Source organism: Cebus imitator, unplaced genomic scaffold (assembly GCF_001604975.1).
Source record: "Cebus imitator isolate Cc_AM_T3 unplaced genomic scaffold, Cebus_imitator-1.0 Scaffold52, whole genome shotgun sequence".
NCBI lineage: Eukaryota > Metazoa > Chordata > Mammalia > Primates > Cebidae > Cebus > Cebus imitator.
In genome coordinates this window covers 2,864,567-2,888,089 of record NW_016107367.1, presented here as the reverse complement: position 1 = coordinate 2,888,089, position 23,523 = coordinate 2,864,567, and the positions used below count along the sequence as shown (strand labels likewise).

The 23,523-nt window shown below is 47.4% G+C and overlaps 1 protein-coding gene across 3 annotated transcripts in view; it reads left to right on the top strand.

Annotated features, from left to right (window-relative positions):
- The window catches only part of WDR25 (WD repeat domain 25), a 152,360-nt gene extending 134,619 nt beyond the window's left edge, over positions 1-17,741 (top strand). For 2 of the 3 annotated variants that reach the window (XM_017528118.2, XM_017528120.2), the window contains exons 5-7: positions 13,286-13,456; positions 16,499-16,639; positions 17,264-17,734. In XM_017528118.2, the coding sequence (XP_017383607.1) occupies positions 13,286-13,456; positions 16,499-16,639; positions 17,264-17,485 (534 nt within the window). In that variant the 3' untranslated portion in view covers positions 17,486-17,734. Of the gene's footprint in view, positions 1-13,285; positions 13,457-16,498; positions 16,640-17,263 lie in introns of all 3 variants that reach the window. The other variant, XM_017528119.2, reaches the window with a different exon arrangement.
- The last annotated feature ends 5,782 nt before the right edge of the window (positions 17,742-23,523 follow it).

Here is a 23,523-nt window from a genome sequence, read left to right as displayed (position 1 = left end):
ATCTATCTATCTATCTTATCTATCTATCTATCATCTATCTACCTATCTCCCTCCCTCCCTCCCTCCCTCTACTTATCATCTATTTTGTCTGTTCATCCTTCCCTCCCTTCCTCCTTTTCTCCTTCCCTTCCTTCCTTTCTTATTTCCTATTGCACTGGCTCAGACCTCTAGAACAATGTTGTCTAAAAGTGGTGAGAGTGTATGTTCTTGCCTTGTTTCTGATCTTAGAGGGAAAGTATTCATTCTTTTTCAGTTACATATGATGTTAACTAGTTATTTTATACATGTCCCTATCAGTTCGAATACACTCCCTTTTATTGTTAGTTTGCTGAGAGTTTTTTAAAAATCATGAATGAATGTTAGATTTTGTCAAATGCCTTTTTCCATTTATTGAAATGTTCATATGTGGTTTTTTTTTTCTTATTCTGTTAATACAGTGTATTTCGTTGATCGATTTTCAAATATTAGAACAGCCTTGCATTTCTGGGATAAATGTTACTTGATCATGATATATTATTCCCTTTGTATATTTTGGAATTATATCAGTTAAAGTTGTGTTAGGAATTTTTGCATCTATGTTTATGAGGGTTATTGATCTGAACATTTTTTTATTGTAATACCTTTGTCTGGGTTTGATATCAGGGTAATTCTGGCCCCGTAGAATGAATTGAGAAATGTTCATTTCTCATCAGTTTTCTGGAAGAGTTTGTGTAAAAATTGACATTATTTATTCCTTAAATGTTTGCTAGCATTCACTAATGAAGGCATCTTGGCCTGAAATTTTCCTTGTGGGAAGATTTGAAATTTTAAATAAAATCTACTTAGCAAATATAGGGCTATTCTGATTTCCTGTTTATCTCTGAGTGACTTTTGGTACCTTGTGTCTTTCAAGAAATTTGTTCATCAAAGTTGTCCAATTTTTTGGCATAAATTGTATTATAACATTATTTTAAAAAATCTGTATAATTTGTAGTGAATCACCTCATTTCTCTCAGTGCTGATATTGGTGATTTATGTCTTCTCTTTTTTACCCTGATCAGTCTAGCTAGAGGTTTATAAATTTTATTGCTCAAGTATCAGATTTTGGTTTCATTGTCTTTCACTCTGTTTCCTTTCTTTTTATGGAAGTCATTGATTTCTTTTCCTATCTTATTCCCTTTCTTTCACAAAAACCTTGAATTTAGTTTTATTTTCTTTTTCTAGTTTCTTAAAGTGGAAGTTGAGGCCATGGTTTTGAGACCTTTTTTCTTTTCTAATATTGATGTTCAATACTATTGATATTTCTCTGGGTGTTTCAGCAGCACTGCACAACCTGTTGACATACTGCACTTTCATCTTTATTCAGTTCAAAATACTTTCTAATTTCCTTTTTGGTTTTTTCCTGATGCATGATTTATTTAGAAGTGTGCTCAATAGTTCCAAACACTTGGGAATTTCTCAGATGCCTCTTTGTTACTTATTTCTAATTCAATTCCATTGTGGTCACAGTACTTACATTGTATATTTGAATTCTTTTAAATTTATTTAGATTTGTTTGATGTTTTAAAATATGGTCTATCTTGGTAAATGTTCTGTGTGCACTGAAAAGAATGTGTGTTCTGCTGTTGTTGGGTGCAGTGTTCTATAAATGTCAGTTACATCAAGTTGGTTGATAGTGTTATTTAAATTTTCTATATCCTTTCTGATTTTTCTGTCTATTCTATAAGAGCAGCTGTGCTGTACTTTGAATGTATGTATCCCTCCAGAATTTATATGTTGGAACTTAAACCCCAAAGGAATGATATTATGGGGTGCAGCATTTAAAGGGGTGATTGGGTCATGAGGGCTCCACCTTTGTTAGTGTAGTTAATGCCTTTATGAAAGGATTGGAGGGAATGAGGTGGGCCCTTTTTGCTCTTCCATCTCTTCTGCCATGTGAGGATACAGCAAGAAAGTGCAAGCCCTCACCAGACACTGAATCTGCCGGCACCTCAATCTTGGACTTCCCAGCTTCCAGAAATGGGAGAAGTAAATTTCTATTACTTATAAATTACCCAGTCTAAGGTATTTTATCATAGCAGCAGGAATGCACTGAGACAAGGCTCGCGATTTGTGTCTATAAGAGTGGATTTGTCTACTTCCTTTTTTAGTTGTTCGTTTTCCTACATTTATTTTGAAGTTTTTACTAGGTGCATACACAATTAGGATTATTATGTTCTCCTAGTGAATTGATTCTTTCATCATTGTGAAAAGACCCTATTTTTTTTTTTTTTTTGGAAACAGGGTCTCACTATGTTGCCCAGGCTGGTCTCAAATTTCTGAGCTCAACTGATTCTCCTGCCTTGACCTCCCAATGTGGTAGGATTACAGGTGTGAGCCACTGTGCTCAGCTTTGAAAAGATGCTCTTTATCCCTTTATTCTTTACTTTGGAATCTACTTCAATATTAATATAGACATTTCTGGCTTAATTTGATTATTGTTAGCATGGCATATCTTTTTTACTTTTAACCTATTTGTGTCTTTATATTTAAAGTGGGTTTCTTTGAGGCAGCATATAGCTGGATCTTACTTCTGTATTTTAAACCTTTCTAACAATCTCTTGCTTTGAACTAGGGTATTTGTCCTGTTGTAATTTCTTGTGATTATTAATACGGTTGGGTTTAAATCTGCCACTTTGCTATTTTTTTTTTATTTGTTCCATCTCTTTTCCCCCAACCTTTTTCTTTCTCTTGGATCAATTCAGAATTTTTATGATTTCATCTTTATCTTTTTTGTTACTTTATCATCTGTGGCTCTGTGTTGTGGGGTTTGTTTTTTTTAAACGATTATCTGCCTTTAAGTCATATTATACCTCTTTTTCTGTAAGAGCCTTATAGCGATATCCAGGTTTTCACTTTCTCCCCTCAGGGCCTTTGTGCTGTTATTGGCGTACAGTTGTCACTCTTACAGTCTCCATAATACATTGTTACTATTCATGCTGGGACTAGCCAATCATTTCAAAAATATTTTAATAACAAAAGAGTATCATCTACTTTCCTACATATTTACTATTTCCATTGCTTTTCATTTTTGTGTGTAAAATTGTATCAGTTTCTTTGTGCCTTAAGGACTTCCTTTAACATTTCATGTATTTTTGGTCTGCTAGTGATAAATTATTTCAGTTTTTGTTTGCCCAAAAAAGTTTTTATTTTGTCTTTTGTCTAAAAATATTTATGCTAGGTAAAGAATTTTGGGTTGGTAATATATTTTTTCCTCCAGTACTTTAAACACTCTATTGTCACTAGCTTGCTCTGTTTCCAATGAGAAGTCTGCTGTATTTCTTATCTTTGTTTTTCTGTATGTAATGTATCTTTTCTCTGTCTGCTTTTTAAGATTTTTCTCTTAAATTGGCTTTAAGCAATTTAAATGATGGATCTTGGTGTAATTTTCTCTCTGCTTCCTTTATCTGTGGGTTTGCAGTTTTTGTTTTGTTTTGTTTTTGTTTTTTTGAGACGGAGTCTTGCACTGTCACCTGGGCCAGAGTGCAATGTCGCAATCTTGGCTCACTGCAACCTCCGCCTCCTGAGTTCACGCGGCTCTCCTGCCTCAGCCTCCTGAGTAGCTCGCTTGATTACAGGTGCACACCACCACATCCAGCTAATTTTTTGTATTTTTAGTTGAGTTGGGGTTTCACTGTGTCACCAGGCTGGTCTCAAATCCTGACCTTGTGATCCACCCGCCTCAGCCTCCCAAAGTGCTGGGATTACAGGCGTGAACCACTGTGCCTAGCCAGGTTTATAGTTTTAATCAAATTTGGAAAATTTTTGTTCATAGTTTTTCAATTTTGTTTGTCCTCAAAACCCCACCCCTCATCCCCCTGTTTCACTTCCATTCATATTCAGGTTTTTTGGATTTATTCCATACCTCACTGATCTTCTGTTCTTCCATATGTCTTCAAATTTAGTAATCATATTTTATGTAATTTCTAATCTATTAATGGCAGGCATTATTTTATTTCACTTCTACATGTTTGATTTGGGTTTTTAAAAAATGTCTTTTGTGTGTATTATCCTTAACATTCTCATACTGTTCTCTACCTTCTTGATCATACAATATATAGTTCTAACTGATTTATTGTTCTTTTCTATCTATTATTATTATTATTATTGAGACTGAGTCTCACTCTGTCACCCAGGATAGAGTGCAGTGGCCTAATCTTGGCTCACTGCAACCTCCGCCTCCTGGGTTCAAGCAATTCTCCTGGCTCAGCCTCCTGAGTAGCTGGGATTACAGGGGCATGCCACCACACCCAGCTAATTTTTTTGTATTTTTAGTAGAGATGGGGTTTCACCATGTTTGCCAGGCTGGTCTAGAACTCCTGACCTTGGGTGATCCACCTGCCTCAGCCTCCCAAAGTTCTGGGATTATAGACATAAGCTACCACAGCTGGCCTCTTTTCTATTTATTCTATCATTTGTGTCGCTCATGGTTCTGTTTCTACTGACAGATGGTTTTTTTTCTTTCCATTATGGGAAGTATTTTCCTACCTCTTTCCAGGTCTGGTAACTTTTGATTGGCTGCCAGACATTGTGAATTTACTGGTTAGGTACTCAATATTTTGTTGTTCCTTTGCATATTTTGAGAGATTTTTTGGATGTAGTTGTGTTGCTTGATAATGTTTTGATATTTCTGAGGCTTGCTGTTAGGCTTTGTTTGATGGAACCAAAACAGCCTTTAGGGCTAATTTTGCCTCATTTCTGAGGCAATACTCTTGTGAATACTCTATCCAGTGCCCTGTGCATTTCAAGGTTTTCCCCCTCTGACTGATGGGAATATGAATGATTCCTAGCCCTATGTGAAACTTGGCATTTTTTTTGCTTTTTCTCTTTTGATGATTCCTTTCCTGGTTTGTGTAGTTTCCTCACATTAATACACTGATCAATATTTGTGTTATTTATTGTAAAGAAAGAAGTGTTAATATCTCCAGGTAAAATTGTGGATTTGTATGGTTTCTCTTTTCAATTCTGTGAGTTTTTGCTTCATGTATTTTGAAAATCTGTTATTAGGTATATACATATTTCACGTTGTTATGTCTACTAGATAAATTGACATTTTAATCTTTTCATTGTATTCCTTTTATTCCTGGCAGTTTTCCTTGTTCTGAAGTCTACTTTGCCTGCTATTCATATGGTCACTCCAGTCTTCATTTGGTTATTTTTAATATGGTATATTTTTTCACCCTTTTACCTGTAAGCTATGTATTTTATTATATTTAAGGTGGCTTTCCATGGGGAGAAATGCCAGATATAAGTGAAGGGGAGGAAGGCAGCAAATCACACTGCCATGTGTGTATCTATGCAACAATCTTGCATGTTCTTCACATGTACCCCCAAACCTAAAATGCAATAAAAAAAAAGGTGGCTTTCGTGTAAACCAGATACAGTTGGATCTTTTAAAATTTTAATTTGAAAGCCAGTTGGACAATCTGTCTTTTAGCTGGAGATTTTGGACAATTTATATTTAATGTAATTACTGCTGGGGTTGAATTTGGCTTACCATTTTATTATTATTATTTTTTTATGAGATGGGATCTTGCTCTGTCACCCAGGCTGAAGTGCAGTTGTGTGATCACAGCTTGCAGGAGCCTTGGCCTCCTGGGCTCAAGCAGTCCTCCCACTTCAGCTTCCCAGGTGGCTGAGACCACAGGCATAATAAGCCACTGCACCTGACATGTCTCCTCTCTTTATTGTTTCCTCTTTTCCTGCCTTCTTTGGATTAAACATTTTTTTATTATATTATTTTATCTATTAGCTTTTTGCCTATATCTCTTTGTATTATACCTTTAAATTGTTGCTGTGAGGACTACAATATACGTGCCTAATTTTTCACAGTTCTACCTATTGTTAATATTTTACCACTTCAAGTAAAACATGATCCTGCCAGGCGAGGTGTGGTGGCTCATACCTGTAATCTGAGCACTTTAGGAGGCTGAGGCAGGCGGATCACCTGAGGGCAAGAGTTCGAGAGCAGCCTGGCCAGTGTAGTGAAACCCTGTCTCTACTGAAAACACAAAAACTAGCCGGGCGTGGTGGCACACTCCTGTAGTCCCAGCTGCTTGAGGGGCTGAGGCAGGAGAATCACTTGGATCTAGGAGCAAGAGTTTGCAGTGAGCTGAAATTGCACCACTGCACTCCAGCCTGGGCGGCAGAGTGAGCTCCATCTCAAACAACAAACAAGCAAACAAACAAAACGTATTATTCTTCTAACCAGATAAGTGTTTTTACCCTCTACCCTGTATGTTAAAATTGTTATATGGAGTACATCTGCATGCATTGAAGATCCCCTTCCTAGACAATGCTATAATTTTTGTTTTCAAGAGTCATACATATTTCATATAACTTAAGTGAAGAAAAATGATTTTTTATATTTACCTAATCATTTACCATTTTTTGTTGCTGTTCTTCATTTCCTGAAGCTCCAGGTTTTCCTCTGGCATTAGCTCCTATCAACCTGAGGAACTTCCTTTAGCATTTGTTTTAGATAGATTAGGTCTGTTTATGGCAAATTCACTTAGTTCTTCTTCATTTGTAAATGCCTTCATTTTATCTTTATTCCTGAAAGATATTTTTGCTGTCTATAAAATTCTAGATTGACACTAACCACTTTCAGTATGTTCCACTGTCTTCTGGTCTTCATAGTTTCTGATGAAAAATGTGTGGTATTTCAAATTGCTCTCCTCTGGTAATTCTTCATTTTTTTCTGGGGCACTGTCAAGATTTTTTCTTTGAGGTTTTTAGCAATTTGATTGGGATATGCAGAGCTTGGTTTGTATTGTGTTTCTTCTTTTTAATTTATCCTCTTTGTGGTTGCAGAGCCTCTTGACTTTGTAAATTTGTGCCTTTAACCAAATTTGGGAACAATTTACTCAATATTTCCTTAAATATTCTTTCTTTTGGGTACTGCTGTCTTTATCTTCTCCATTAAGAGCTCTGTTGACAAAAATATTTAAGCTTTTGATATTTTCCCATAGATTTCCCAAAGATCTGTTCATTTTTTCTTCAGATTGGTCATTTGGCCAGAATGATGGATTTATTTTAGAATTTTTGCTGTCCATGCCCACTATGTACTGCCTTACTGCTCTCATTGACTTTTCAAAGTCTTCAGGTAGTTGCTTTTAAAATTTTGTCCAGAGTTTTTTTTGTTGTTATTTATAGGGGAAAGAGAGAGAGAGAGGCATAGTGGGTTTACTCCATTTTGAGTTTACATTAGATTTGTTCATTTTAAAATTTAGTATTTTTTTTTTCTATCTGGTACATGTATAATTTTAATTGCTATGTCTTCTAGTTTATTAATGGTTTCTTTTGCAGTGTCTCATTTGCTGTTAATCCTATCTTATGTATTTTTCATCCCAAACATTGTATAGTTCAACTCTAGAAGTGTGATTTGGATTATGGATGTATATATGATTCATTAAAAGTTATTATAACTCCATAACACATGTTTAAGAAGGTAGAGAAGAGACTAAACATGGTAAGTAGAGATATGGAAGACTATCTCTATATCTATATATATAGTCTTTGTATCATATATAATCTATATATATGTAGTCTATGTAGTGTGTGTGTATGAATATGTATACATATATATATTCTTTGGATCATATTATATAGTCTTTGTATCATATATATATAGTCTGTATATACATATGGTCTGTGTGTGTGTGTGTGTGTGTGTGTGTGTGTTCTTTGGATCATATGATCCAAAGACTCCAAAGACTATATGTGTATATAAATTATATATTGATATATAATATATAAATATATTTCTATAATATATATTTATGCATTATATATCAATATATAATATATAATGTTTATATATAGTATATATAATCATACATCCAAAGACCATATATATATTCTTTATATATATCTATATGTTTTTATACATATATATATATAAACTCTTCCATATCTCAGCTTACCATAGCCTCTCCTCTACCTTCTTAAGCACATGTTATAGAGTTATGATAACTTTGCATGTCTTGGTCTGTTATCTGCGTCACTTCTGGTCAGTTTAGCTGGGTTTAGGGACCATAATCCAAGTGCTGAGTTTGCTGATTGTTTCCACAGTCCTTCTGTGGACAGATCTGGGAACCATTTTTGTTGTTAAGACAAAATATATTGTTGTTTATACTGATTTTTCCAATTCGAATTTAGGATTACAGAATTTTCTTTACTTTTTTGTTTTTATATTTTTTAAATCTTTTATGCTAAAAATTTTACATTTCCATCTACTTTAACACATTTCTTTTATATATATTGACACTAACAGTGAAATGACTGAAAACACTTTAAGATTTCTTGCAGTTCTCTTTGTTCATGATGTGTATCTAATTAGGATTTACCACCATATTGCTGGTTTTCTATTAATAACGTATATTCAATTAAGGATTTACCATTAAATTACTGTGTTTCAGGTCTTTTAAAAGAAATCTTATTTGTGCATTTAAGCTACCAAGTCAATACATGGTTAATTTTGCTTTTACATTATAGAGATTGCTTTTTAAGTTAATTTTCTTGCATAATTAAATAAAGTGTGTACATGGATCCAGAGGTAGGATTGGCATACTACAGTTGATGGGCCTGATCTGGCCTGTGACCTGTTTTTTATGGCCTTTGAGCAAAGAATGGTTTTTACATTTTTAATCAGCTCTAACACACACACACACACACACACACACACACACACACACACACACACACAGAGAATTGTATATAACAATGACTATATACGGCCTACAAAACCTAAAATATTTTGACTGGCTCTTTACAGAAAAAATTTGTAACCCCTGTTCTAGAGAGAAATCTACAAAACAAGGTACATTTAGAGAAATCATCCATGTTCTACCTTTAACCCTGTCTCTCCCATTATTTTCCCCTCCCTTCCTCGTAAGGCAATCTTATTTATTTACTTATTTTAGTTCCTAGTTTATCTTCTCACTGCTTCTTAGTGGAAGCAAACACACACATGTTCCTATCACCTCTTCTACTTACTTTACACAATTTTTTTCTCCCACTTTGCATTTTTTTCACTGAACAGTGTGTCCTGGCGATCACTCCATAGCAGGATAAGTTCCTCATTCTTTTTTTACAGCTGCATAGTGGTCCAGAGTGTTAATGTACTAACGTTTATTCAGCCAGTCCTTTCTCGATGAACATTGGGTTGTTCCCTCTTTTTTATTTTTACAAATAGTGCTGCTTTCAGTGGCATTGTGCTTATATCTCCTTGGGATTTTGCTGGTGTAAGTTTAGGATTGTTTCTTAGAAGTGGGGTTGCTGGGTCATGCATATTGCTGAGTAACGATACATACGTTATTTTGCTCAAAGTTGTCTAAATCCTTTCTGCACAGGGCTTGTGCCATTTGCATTTCTGGCAGCCATATGTCGATACCTACCACCCCCAGAGACACCTAACAAGGGTGCTGCAAAACTTTTGGATTTTGTTAATTTGATACGCAAGTAATGGTATCTCTATGTGATTGACATTTGCATTGCTTTTGTTATGAGCAAAGCAGAAGGACCATTTCCTTTTCTCTGAGTTCTGCTTACTTATCTTGCTCATTTTTCTGTAGAGCTATTAATCTTTTTCATCTATTTTTAGGGACCATCTATGTATTACAGATAGCAACTTTTGCCTGTAATAGAAGTTGCAAATATTTCTCCTACTTGTCTTTTTTACTTTACTTATTTATTATTTATTTACTTACTTGCTGCTTTTTGCCACCCCAAAGTGTTTTTAAAAACAGTTATTATTGTTTTTATATAGTCCAATTTATTCAGCTTTTCTCTTACTGCTTCTGGTGTTGGAGTCATAGCTGGGAAAGTTTCCCCTAGTCCCAGGTTGTGGAGAAATTCAATCATGTTTTCTTCTCATAGTTATAGTTTCCTTTGTTTAATGTAAATGTCAGTTGTTTTGATAGCCACCATCCTATGTGATTGGCGACTTCTGCTGTTGCGAGTTTAAACCAAAGCAGTGGGCCCTGTGCCACCCCTCCACTTTGCCTTGCATCTTGGCACTCGAAGAAGACAACACATTTACTTTTGGGAGTTGCCCAAGAACTCACAGCTCCATCCTGGGGACTCTCGCTCTAGCTAGGTGGGGAGGAGGTTTACGACAACGGGCTCAGGTGTGCTGGGCATTTAGTTGGGGAATGTCACCCTTACTTCCTCAGCTGGAGGTCTTGTTGTTACCCCACTTTACAGGCGTGGAGACTGAAGAACAGAGAGGGAAGTTACTTGCCCAAAATTATGCAGCCAGTAATAGGCTGCCAGGCTCAGGTCCCCGAAGTGTCTGCCTAAGGGCTTGGGCCCTCCCACGTGGCATCTGACCCCTGCTCATCCAGGCCTCACCTGCCTCTGGGCACCTGTGAGACTGCAGCACGGAGCACAGTCCTGCTGTGCTCCCACCTCCCACCAAGGTCTTGGAGCAGCTTTCCATTGTCTCTGTGTCTGAGGGGCAGGACAGGGGCTGGCTCACTCAGGGCCTTGGGAAGGACCTGTGAGTGAATGTCATCTCCCCCAGGGGTCCTGGTAGAGCCAATGGCAAAGGCTTTTGTGCGTTGCCTCAGCCCTGCGTGCCAGGATGTTGTTGGGAGCCAGAGGACACTGGATTGCTACTTTTAAGGTAGTCGACCTTTTGTTTATGCACTCACTTAACCAGCATAATTCAACACATCTTACTGCTAGCCAACAGTGACCCAGAAATGTGGGCAGCAGAGCGTCTGTGTCAGGAGCTCACAGACCTATGGCGTAGGCAGGTGGCCGAGGTGGACATCAAAGGGAGCACAGGGTTGCATGTGAGCCCAGAGCAGCGCCTCCCCGCCTCCTGTCCTTCAGGTCTGGGTGCAGAGGACTGGCAGCATAGGGTGAGGTATAGCTGGGTCCATCCGCCAGTCCTTTCTGAGGACCAGTAGTACTTAGAGGTTCAGAGGTGAGGTCGTTGTCCATTCAGGCCCCTTGTGCTGATGACTCAAAAGCTAAGCCAGGGAGGGAACGAGCCCTCCTCAGGCACTCAGTAAATCAGCAGTGGGCCAAGATTGGAGCTGAGTGAGCACCCCCAACCCCATGCACTCTGGAAGTGGCAGGAACCCAAGGCTGCTCTGGACGAGTTGGCAGCAGCCCAGAGTCACCCAGGTGTGCTGTGCGCTGAGTGGTGGGCAGATTGTAGGGACATAACCCCTGCATGTACCATGATCGATCTTCCATTTTCCCCAAGACCACGTCCCTACTTCTCCACCAGGGGCCCACAGTTGCCAGAAGAGCCTGAGTGAGCCTCCCTTTTGGATCCGGCTCGTTAGGCCCTGGTAGCACCGTCCCACACCAGCTGTCGGTGTAATTAAGGTTGCCATAAAACCCACCAGCTAGACATATAATGGCTCCTCTGCTCTTTGCTGGGGCACGAGCAGTTGTGAAGGCGAGTAAATCATGTTCGGGGGCTATCACTTCAAAGGCCGACCTTCCGCTTACAGCTGCATTGTTGGCGGGGATCACCTGTAACACGGCTTGTTTCCTGGACGTTCACTCTTATGACACCCTAATGAATTGGGCTATTTCCATCCCTTCTCAGAAAATGTACCGAACAATGGTTTTGGTTCTCAAAAAGTTTGTCTTGGGAGGCAGGTGGTGTGTTGGCAGGGGCATGCAGGTGGTTATCAGCTCCTGGGCAAGTTCTCTCTCTGAGTCTACATGCCCACTGATAGAAGCTACCTCTGGGGCTTGTTGTGAGATAACTTACGTGAGCCTCCCAGCCAGGGGCTGGCACCTCATAGGCACTCAGTGAGTGGCAGGGAGGGCCATCATCTTCTTCATCCTTTCCCTGGGTCAGCCTCTTAGGGATCGAGGTGTTGAGGTTGGTGGGGGCTGTGGTATCAAGGCCATGTGGGAGGTTAGAGCAGGCGCAGGCATGCTGAATGCAGTGTGAGGAGGAAGGCTGGCAGCCTTGCTGTGAGGCAGCTGGTCTCTCTGTCCTGCATCCAGAGGACTGTTTTTCCCACTCCTAGATCATTCTTTAGGTTTCAGGGGGCCCGCTCTGAAATCTCCCTAGCTGAGGGTTGCTTTGGAAGAGTCATCTGTTGCCCACAAGAATTACAGAGGCAGGAATTGGCCAGCAGGAGAATGAACTGCCGGCCCCAGGGAAGCCGTGGGAGTCAGAAGAGGCTCCACTGTGCCCTGGCCATGTGACTTTGAGCCAATCTCTGCCTCTTCCTGGGGCTCAGTGAACCTCATCCGGAGAATGGGTCTCAACCTCCTCCTCCTCCTCTAACGTAAACTGAAATTATGGAGTTCTACAGTTAATGTGAATTTGACGTGTATACATTTTAAGGAGGATGATAGAAAATATGTCTCCAAAATTTGAAAGGTATGAACTCCAATTAAAAAGTCAAGATGGTTCACGTTTGAGCTGGCGGGGCCCAGGACTGAACTGTTTATGCTGCAGCCACATGGTGGCACCCCAGGAACTGGTAAAGGGACCAGCTGGGCCCTGTGACGGATTTGAGACCTTGCTGCATGTGGGTGCCCAGCCGTTTATTTCCATGTTGTAATTAAAGTCCTGTCCTCTGTGGGTTTGTTAAGTGGAGCTACTTGCTAGTCCTGGTATTGGGACCCTTCTCCACACCAGAACCGGACATTTGAGAGCAGAGGCTGAATGTGAAAAAATCCTCTATGAAAGCAAAACAACTGCTTGATAATAAAGTTAGTTTATGAGACAGGAGACTGTGAAGTGTCAGTGATGATGCTAAAACAATATAAAGGGTCGTTCAAGCTAAAATATGTCCTGTGATTCTGGCTTTATGGTCCCCAAGCACACTTGCTCCTGCATTACCGGGGCTCCTCCAGGGACAACAGTCTGGGACTTGGCGAGCTGTGAATTATGTGACGTCTTCAGAAGCAAGTCCCACTCAAAACATGACCCCAGTGTTGATGGATGTCAATATGCTCTCAAGGTGCCCTTGGCAAGTCAAGGGCCCTTCGCTTAGTGCTTTTCTTGGGATCCTGCTGCTCTCAAGGGGCGGTAGGAATGCCTCTCTAGACTCATGTGGCAATAGAGCAGCAGGGCTGAGAAGTTGACAGACACTGGCCTGGGCCTGGGGCAGGAGGGTCTATGATTCCACATACGACTTGGGCTGCTCAGCCTGGTTGTGTGTGGCCCAGCATAGACTTCACTAAAGCTGCCCCGCAGTCCCCTGGGTCCTTGGCCTTCCCTGGGCAGGCACATGTCCTGTGCTCCCAGGCCTGCCAGCATGACCGATGTCCACTCTTGCAGGTGATGAGAAGCTACAAGGCCACCATTCAGCAGACCTTAGACATCCTGTTCCTCCGGGAAGGCTCCGAGTTCCTGAGCAGCACGGATGCTTCCACCCGGGACTCGGCTGACCGCACCATTATTGCCTGGGATTTCCGGACCTCTGCCAAAATCTCCAATCAGATTTTCCATGTAAGAAATCTCATTTGTCATTGCTGTCAGTTTCAGCCACAGGGTGTATCCGTGTAGTTCTGATCTGTCTGAGGTCCCAGGCCCCTTCCGTGGGAGGGGACTTACTTGACTGATATATTCAGGATAGGGGTAGCAGAGGCAGGGCTCAGCCTCACACACACATGGAGAGCTTTCTGTGGGCTTCCAGATGCAGCCTCCTCTGTGCTCTTCTTGTGCCAGCACAGCTCCTCCACCAAGGTAAGGGTCTGGGGGCAGATCAGTCCAGATCAGTGGGGAACACAGCCGTGCAACCTGAGAAACCCCACCCTTCCACTGCCACAATCAGCCACTCAGAAGGGGTTTCTGATCCTCAGTGGCATTGGCAAGTGGTAGAGCCCAGGAGTTCAGAACAGGAGCCCCGCAGTTAGAATACCTGCATTAAGGTTTGGGATTCACTAGCACCTTATCAGGCAGAGAGCCCTGGGCCTGCTATTTAGCCTGTTTGATTCTTACTTTCCTTATGAAAAAAACAGTTTTGAGAATTAAGAGAGAGAGAATTTTTGTAAAGGGTATAGCACAGTGCCAGGCACAGGGAGTGCTCTATCCAACTTTAACTGTCATTACCATCACCACTGTCATCATCACTACCACCACCGTGTCATCGCCACCATCACCGCCACCAGTGCTACCATCAGCATCACTCTATTCCCACCACTGCTGTCATCACCAGCACCACCACCCTCACCAGCACCGCCCTCACCAGCACCACCCTCACCAGCACCGCCACCCTCACCAGCACCGCCACCCTCACCAGCACCACCCTCACCAGCACCGCCACCCTCACCAGCACCGCCACCCTCACCAGCACCACCGCACCGCCACTGTCACTGCCACCACCGTTATTACCAGCACTACCACCGTCAGCATCAGCATCTGTATCCCCACCAGCATTACCATTATCGTCATCACCACCATCACCACGACCACCCTCTTTGTCCCCAGCACCACCAATGTCATCATCACTGTCACCACCACCACTCTCATTCCCACCACCACCATCACCATCATCGCCTCTGCCATCTCCACCACCCTCACTGTCACTGGCATCTGTATTGCTGCACCACCATCATCTCTGTCACTACCACCAGCTGCATCACACCACCGTCACCAGCATCTATCACCACCACCGCCATCACTGCTGTCATTATACCACCCCACCTCTGTCACCACTACCGTCTCTTATCGATACCACCACCAACACCACACTATGTCGGCACCGTCACCAGCATCTCCACCACCACCACCATGACCGTGACCACCACCATCTCTATTATACCATCACCATCCCCACCGCCACCACCACCACCACTACCACCATCTTTTGAGATTTCAACTAGCCTGTGATGACTCTCTGAATTTAAAGCTATGTCATGTGTGTATATGTGGGTGTACATGAAATACATATCCCGTGTACACCTTCTTTTCCTCCCTGCCTTTTCCTTGTTCTCAATGGGTTCTAAGCGGCCCTGAGCAAACCTGTTTCTAGACCTCACTGCAGGGTGTCCCAGTGCAACCCACTGGTCAGGACAGGCCCTGGAAGGGAGCTGGCGGGGCGCATCTGGCCTCTGAGGGTGACCTACCTCCAGGAGCCCAGGGGAAGTGAGGCAGATGAAGGTGCCTTGTGCCTGAACTACTGACCCTCCTGTAGTTGCACTCCATGCTGTCTGCCGAGGGAGCAGGTGCTTGCCCAGCACCGTCACACTGGGAGCTCATTATCTGGCCACGCCAGCCTCTGTGCCTGTGATGGGCATATCAGCCTGCAGCTGTCCTTCCTGCTGCTCCCCACTTTGCCCTCTGAGTTTGGGCTCACTTAGAGAGTGTGGCCTAGGGACATTGGTTAGAACAATGTAAAGCCAGCTCGAGGGGACGGTTTTCGGGTGCTTTCTGTGGGACCATGTCAGTGAAGTGGTGAGATCGCGTACCACTTGTGTTTTGAGGCTTGTGTACTTCTCTTCTCGTTTGGCCCCTTCCCTCCTCACTTACCGTGCATATTTGCTGGGTGGGCCCCTGGACTGGGCTGGGCTGTCCCTGGGGGCTTACTGTGGAGGTGGGGAGATGGCCATATAGATTCCTTTTCCATCCTTGTGTGATAAATTACACAAACTTGGTGGCGGAAAGAACACAAACTTATTCTCTCACAGTTCTGGAGGCCCAAAGTTCTTAATCAGTGTTAAGTATGATTGGGCCGAAATCGAGGTGTTGGCAGGGTGTGCCCTGTCTGGAGGGTTGAGGGGAGACTCCGTCCCAGCCTCTTCGGGCTTCTGGTGACAGCTGGTGTTCCTGGCTTGTGGCTGCATTTCTCCAGCCCTCAGAGCCAGCATCTTCACGCCACCTTCACTGTGTGTCACATCTCTGCACCTTCCCTTTGTTACTTTCTTTCTTTTTTTGTAGAGATGAGATTTTGCCGTGTTGCCCAGGCTGGTCTCAAACGCATGGGCTCAAGAGATCCTCCTGCCTCAGCATCCCAAAGTGCTGGGATACAGGCGTGAGCCACCGCGCCTGGCCTTGGCTTCCTTTCTATAAGGCTGCACATGACTGCATTTAGTGTGTAATATAGATCATCATTTTATCCCAGAGTCCTTAATTATGGCTGCAGAGACCCTTGGTTTTGACCCTGTAAGGTAACATTCACAGGTCTCAGGAATTAGAACGTGGGTATATTTTGGGGGGCATTTTCCTGCCTGCCACAGGGATGCAGGCAGGTTGTAGAAGCTGGGAAATGGGGAGGAAGCTGGATTCCCCTCCAGTCTCCAGACAGGAGTGCAGCCCTGCCAGCACCTTGAGTTCAGCCCAGCGAGGCCTCTTTCAGACTTCTGACCCGCAGGACTGTGTGATGCAAAATGTGTGTGTCTTGAGCTACCAAGCTTGTGGTGATTTGTGAGGGCAGCAGTAGAAAACCCATGTAGACACCTAGCTAGGGTCTGGGAGCAGGCCCCAGGTGCCGGAGCAGAGTGCTGGGTGGGGATGTCTTCTCTGACCTATTTGTGGCCCTGCCGTTCTCAGGAGAGATTCACCTGCCCCAGCCTCGCCTTGCACCCGAGGGAACCCGTGTTCCTGGCACAGACCAATGGCAACTACCTGGCCCTTTTCTCCACTGTGTGGCCCTACCGGATGAGCAGACGGCGGCGCTATGAAGGACACAAGGTACTTCTGTCCTTGTCCCCCAGGCGAATGCTGAGCCCCAGCCCCAAGCTGCCTGCCAGTCGTGGACATGGGCCTGGGGCTGCATGGAGCCTTGGTCTGGGCGGATCCTGCTTTCTGTGTCCTGGGTGAGCACATACCATGTGGCCTGCTGTCTCTTCAAGTCCCTGAGCCACATCTGGTCCTCACCCTAGGCCCAGGTACTGGGCAAGAAGCAGTAGTTGGCTCACACCGACAGGCCACAGAGGTGGGGGCAGGAGCAGGGCGGAATGTCACGGCTGTCATTTCTGCATCCTTCTCTTTCTGCATTGAGGCCAGCCTTACTGGGGTGGAGGGGGCCAGAGGCTCGGTGACTGTCGCTGAGGCCAGACTCCCTCAGCTGGGCTGCAGCTGGTCCAGCTGGATCTGCGGAACTGGCCTTGTGACGTGGGCCTGCACCAGGGCTCTGCAGCCTCATGGGTGGGACTTGGGCTTCGTCCTCAGGGACATGAGGTGCGAAGCCCAGCTCTGCTCCGTCACCTCACAGCTTCAGCCTGCTCAGCTGTAGAGTGGGTGTCCTCACCCCTACTTGACAGGCAGCCCCAGGAGCAGGTGTGGCCTGCTCACCCGCTGTGTCACTCTCTGCAGGTGGAGGGCTACTCAGTGGGCTGCGAGTGTTCCCCAGGCGGTGACCTGCTGGTGACGGGCAGCGCCGATGGCCGGGTCCTGATGTACAGCTTCCGCACAGCCAGCCGGGCATGCACGCTGCAGGGGCACACGCAGGCCTGTGTCGGCACCACCTACCACCCCGTGCTGCCCTCCGTCCTCGCCACCTGCTCCTGGGGAGGGGACGTGAAGATCTGGCACTGAGCTTTTTGTCATGGAACTGTCCCGATGCCAGCTGGGCTCTGGAGCGCCCCTCCTCCTCAGGGGTGGATGAGAGGGATGAGCACAGAGGTTGGCTGTGGGTCCTGGGCACCGCCCTCTGAGCCCGTTTCCTCATCTGCAAAGTGGGGACAAAAGTCTGTTTGTGTCAGGAGTGTGAGGGCTACACTAATGAAATTGCCTGGCAGGCAGCCGGTGATGCTCAATAAATGTATGTTTTGCTATTTCTTAAGTTATTTCAGCAACAAGCGTGCGTTAGCAGCCTCTTCTCACCTCCCTCCTCCCAGGCCTGCTGGGGCTCTGGAGACAGAGAGAGCTGTGCGAGCTTGAGATGGGGTCAAGCTCGCTTGACCGCTCTGCGGGTACCAGCAGGGGAGTCCTGAGGCGGGGGTGGTCTGGGTCTTTGGTCTGCCCTCAGGGACTCCGCTGGAGCTCTGCACCCCACCAGCCTCACAGGCCCCAGCCCGTTGCGCTCCCCAGGAGTGTGGCCAGCTGGGCCCCTGGTTGGCCTAAGCCCTGAGCCCCTTGGGCGGCCTCTTGCCCTGCCAGTGTGCATGCTGCCCATGCAGGTGTGCCCGTCTGGTGAAGGAGCCACATGGAAAAGCAAGGGACCCTTAAGGAGCCTGGACAAGCTGGGCTGGGAGGAGGCCTGGCTCCCCAGGAACCTGCACAGGCTGATGAGAAGGAACCCCCACCAGAATTGTAACTGAGGGGCCACTCCAGGAGCCCAGGGATCTGCCAACAGGTGAGGGTGGGGCCCACTGGTATCTTAGAAGGCTTCCTGGAGGAGGCAGACCTCAATTTGGTGAAGAGGGTGTCCCTGGCAAGGGAGTTAGTGGAGAAAGGCAGAGGCTGTGAGGAGACTGCCCATGGTCCAGAGCAGTGGGAGACCCAGGAGGAGGTGGGCACTGGGCTCCCTCTCCCCCAATTCTGTCCCTGCTCCACTGTCACTGTAGCCGAGGTGAGGCGAGGCACCACTCCCCTCCCAGGTTCAGTTCCGCATCTGTAAAGTGGGCATTGGAAGAGCCAGCCTGCAGGCTCAAAGTGAGGGTCAGAGAAGGCCAAGTCTGTGGGGTGTCCTGGGAGGGGGCTAAAGCTGGCCTGGGGCTGGTAGGTGAAGACCTGTATGTCAGTGTGTCCAGGGGGTCCTTGGGATCTCTGGGCTCTGCGGGAGTATCCCAGACAGAGGGAAGAGCCGTGCAAAGGCCCCAAGGTGGGGCTTCTGAGGGCTGAGCCCTCCTGCCCCACAGTCACTGCAGAGCCTGCCACACACACGGCAGGCATCGGAGCTGCAGCACCTACTGTGTGCTTGTCTGTGAGTGGGGAAGCTGGAGCTGAGCACTGGGGTTGCTGAGTGCATGGCCTTAGTGTCCCCCTACTGTGCCCCTGAGGACAGAGTGAGTTAGATCCCCTGGCCTATGTGGGGCAGTGTCCCCATGACCCATAGTGGGAGCACCTTCTATGTATTTCTACTTTCAGGCTCAAGATGGCTCCTTTGGTGAAAAGAGTTACCCCATGCCCGGTGAGTTTGGTCACCGGCAAAAGTGGAGACTGCCACTGGCCTGAGCAGGGTGGTGGGGGCTGAGGCTGGCGCGGGAGATGGGCAGTCCCCACCCTCTGCCCCACGTGGCTGCTGCAGCCTCCCCCTTGTCACACCTCTTGCCTTTGCCCTTTCTCCTCCTGCTCTGAGAGGGGAGCTCCTGTGACCTATGGAGCCCACCCCATCCCTCCCACCCAGGAGGCTGATGATGCCCCAGGGCCTTTGCGCCCACCCTTCCCTTCCCCTAGGCTCCCTCACTCCCTTGGGGCTCGCTTGGATGGTGTCTTTGGGGAAGCTGCCCTCACCCTCAGCCCCTTTCCCCACAGAGCCCCCTGCCCCGCCGAGGCCCCACACCTGCATTTGCAGTGAAGCACATGGCGCAGGCTGGGCTTCCCACTCCCTGCTGGTGCCTGGCCCCGGCACAGAGTGGGCCTTCCATGAGTGACTGCACGCGTGGCCCAACCACAGGACAGGGACCTGCCCTTGTCTTTCATTGCCGTGTGACTTCCGGCAAGCTGCCTAGCTCCTAGGGCCTCAGTTTCGCCTTCTGTGAAACGAGAACACATAATGTCCATCTCCAGGGGATCATGAGGCTGGGTCTGTGTGTCTCCCACTAGGGCCCGTGTGTCATAGGCACCCAAGGGGCGGTGCTGGGACTTAGTGTCAGACCGACCACTTGACGCAGGAGCTGAGCCAGTTTAGGGCAGAGGCGGATGTGGCTCCCTTCTCAGACCTCGCCACAGTGGGCCATGGGGTGGTGGGCCTTGCTCCTATCCTTGCTGTCCCTGTCACTCTCTGGGCATTGAGCTTGTCCAGGTTCAGTCTCATGACAGAAGCCACCAGCTGGGGCTACCGCCTTCATTTGTCCCCATTTGACAAGTCCAGGGAAGGACTCGAATTGGCTGACTTCTGTCACACGCATGCTCCAGACCCAGGTTCCTCGGGCAGGTGTGGTGGGAACTGTAATTTGTAGCAGGGAAAGCGATTTCCTCCCCAAATGCAGGACCCCCCTACAAATACCTTCATGAGGATGTGTCTCCCCAGCTCCAGGCCTGAGCAGGACTCAGCACGTGTTTGTGGAATGAATGAGGGCTGTACGAATCAGCCTGGACACAGGGCGGGTGGGAAAGCTGCAGTGTTCGGGGTGGAGGGAGGCCTGGCCTTCTCCCGGCGTTTCTCACTCCCTTTCCCATCCCCACTTCTCACTGCCCCAGACCTTGGATTCCAAATGCTCTGCTTCCTGACCCAGCGCAAACCCCAGTGCTTTTCCACCTTCTGATGACGATTTTGTCATTGAGAATTTCATCGCAGTGCTTGCTGATTGTTCCCTACTGTGATGTGTTCGAGTTACCACTGACTTAACGGGAGCATCCATCGCACGTGACACTGTGTCAGGCTTCCGAGTGCTGGGACATAGCTGTTGAGAGGCCTCCTGTCTCCCTGGGCTCCCGGCCTCACTCCTGTGCTTGGCACACATCGCCCCTGACTGCCACCTGTGGGACTTGCAGTCAGGAGACCAGCTCACATCCCAGGGCCGTTTCCTGCTGGTCTGAGGCCTTTGCAGGGGCCTTGCTTCTCTGAGCCTTGTTTTCTCATCTGTAAAGTGGGCCTGTGGAGATGAGGAGAGATGAGGCAAAGGAAAGGACTTTGCAGATTGTCACCGAACTCCACTTGGGACAAATGCCATCGACATTTGTGCCCCTGAAGTCCATTTGTTTTCCAAGCTGGTGTCCTTGAACCAACCCAAATCTCTGACCCTTCCAGGGTGGGGGCCACCCAGGGCTCCGCAGAAAAGCCACTGTGGCAGTTTCTTAGCTCCACCCTCTGCGGGTCTGATTTCTCAACACAGGCCCTGTGGGCGCCGGCCCCTTCCCTTTTTAGGTCACTTTATAGGGAAGAATGGCAGGTGTGCGCCGTGCTTTTATGTTTCTTTTTCCAAACACTTTCTTCCAAAGAACATTCTTAAAGACTGACTTTGATCCTTGGCAAGGTGTCAGGGAGTTCACCGTTTGCAGTTTTAAAATAAGAAAGCTAAATTTAGAAAATGTGGAGCAGGAATAGAAAAGAAGTGTGGTCTCTTCCCTCCACCCACCCTCCTGGGGCTGAGTGCTCACCTTCATCCTCACCTAGAAAATCCGAGATGCCAGATCCAAAGCCATCGTGGAGAAAAACAGCTTCGCCTCCAGGTGCCGTGCAGGCTGCATGTGCTGGCTGCACTGCAGTGCCGGGGTGGCCGTGACTTTTCTGAATGGAGCTGATGCTCGAAGCTCCCGACAGGGTGTCCATGATCCCCACTGTCCAGCAGAGGAAACTGCTGCCCTGGGGCAGGGAGCTGTGCTCTTTTTTGCACTTGAGATTCCTTCCAAAATGGCCTCCCTTGGGCTCCACCTCCACCTCACTGTGGCTCTCTGTACAGTGGGAGACCCAGCTGCCTAGAGGGTCCCTGGAAATTGCACTGATGAATGTCCTCAGGCTCCAGAAAGGGAAACTGGCCAGGAGGGCCTGGGTCTTGCCCAAGGTGACACTCAACTGGTGGCAGAGCCCAACCCTGCGCTGCCTTGCTGAGAGTTGAGGAGAAACATACATGGATGTGTGGGTGGATGCAAAGACAGGGCCTCCCTGAAGGCAGGGCAGGATCTCAGTACAGCGGGAGGGCATGGGTGGAGGAGGGAATGCCGTACCATGGCCAGCTGTCCGGGTAGATGGGGACTGTCCAGGACTTCCCGTCCAACTGTGGGGACAGTCCAAGTGCAGAATGTCGAGGGCATTCAGAGATCCAGAGGGAAGCTGCCAGCTCCAGAGCTCAGCTCCTTGGGAGCCCCATGGGAGCACTGAACAGTTTCTGGAATTCTCCAGCTGTCACAGATCTGTGCCTTTTCATGACTCTGTTTCATTTGCCAAAAATACCTGTTGAACTCCTATTCATCCTTCAACACCCAGTGTGGGCTTCTCCTTTGACCCCTTTCATCAGTGAGGGCCCTCCCTTCTCAGATGCCCACAGGCCCTGTGTTCTGGAAGCCCTGAGCTGAGTGTTACACTGTCTGCCTTCCTCCCCCACCTCTGAGTTCCTTGTGGGCAGAGCCAGGTCCCTGAGGCCAGCATGAGGCTGCCAACTGACACCAGCACCAGTGAGAGGAGGGGAGCACCGAGCCCCAGCCCAGGGGATCCTGGGGGAGAAGTGTCATGCGTCAGAGCCACAGGTGCTCCTGTCTCAGAGCCCTGCTGGGCCAGCTTTGAGCCGTGAGAATTGGGGTTGGTAAACCATGGCCCCAGCCTCAGCACCACAAGGAGCAGTGTTCTGAGTGCCATGCACAGCAGGCAGGCCCCCACCCAGAGGGCGGCAGCCTGACCCTGCTGCTGCGAGCCACGTGGACCCTTACCTTCCTCTCTGCTGGGCCTGCAGGCTCCCTGGCTCTGCAACCAAAGTCACCTACCCAGTCCTAGGCAGGGGCCTAATGGTCCTGGCTGCTCCGGGAACAGGACACCTTTGAGGCCCGGCTGTGGCAGGCTTTGCAGCCCAGGCAGTACAGCCCTGTGAGGGGCAGAGGCTCTGAGGTGGCAATGTGGGAGCCAGCACCCTGAATCTGCCCCCCAAATCAGGGCTAAGGCTGCTGCCCAGGGCAGGTGTGTCCGATTTGGTAGCCCACAGGAGTCAGAGCTGGGCAGGCTTTTGTTACTTAGATGTGAGAGCTGAGGCACCCCTCTTGCTGGCCTCAGCCTCCCCACGTCTAGGCAACAGGTCTCACAGCTGACATTGGGGCGGCTGAGGCTTGGGTTCCCCTCTGCGAGTGCCTCTGCCCACCAGGTGACAGGTATTTCTCTCTCCCACCCTCTGGCTGCCCTCAGCTCAGTGAGGGATGCAGCCCCTGTTCTGTCTGCCCATAGGCCCCAGAGAGGAGACCGGAATCCCAAACCTCTCCAAGCTTCCTCCGGCTCAGGGAGACTGCTTCCTGAGGCGGCAGGTATGGCTGAAGAGGACACAGCCAGGCTGGCTCTGGCTTCTTCCGCAGAGGAAGGGGAAGGGCAAGTGTGCAGGAAGCCATGGCTGATGCCCACTCTCCTTGGAGTCATCTGACCAGTGGCGGCCCCATGCTGGAGCTACACAAAGCCAGGTGTGCCAGGGAACCTCCAGGCATGAACCTGGGGTGAGGTGTTCCCCACTGGGACATGCCCCAGGCACCTACAGGGACAGCCATAAAGGCCCCCTTGGGGAGGAGCCTCCATCCTTGGCCTTGAACCCACACATGCACATCTTCAAGGGCAAGGGTGAGCATGTGTCCAAGATCAGCAGGTGTCCAGAGAAACAGGGCCACCGGAGCAGGAGCCCCGAGGCCTGCACAGACCACCGTCTAGTCCAGACCGGCTTGTGAAACGGCTTTGCCCACCGTGTTGATAGAAATAAGAGACGAGCTAGAAAATACCCCTGGGAATGGGAAGCTACGAAAGTGGCACTGGGGATTTGTAAAACACCCAGATAGAAACT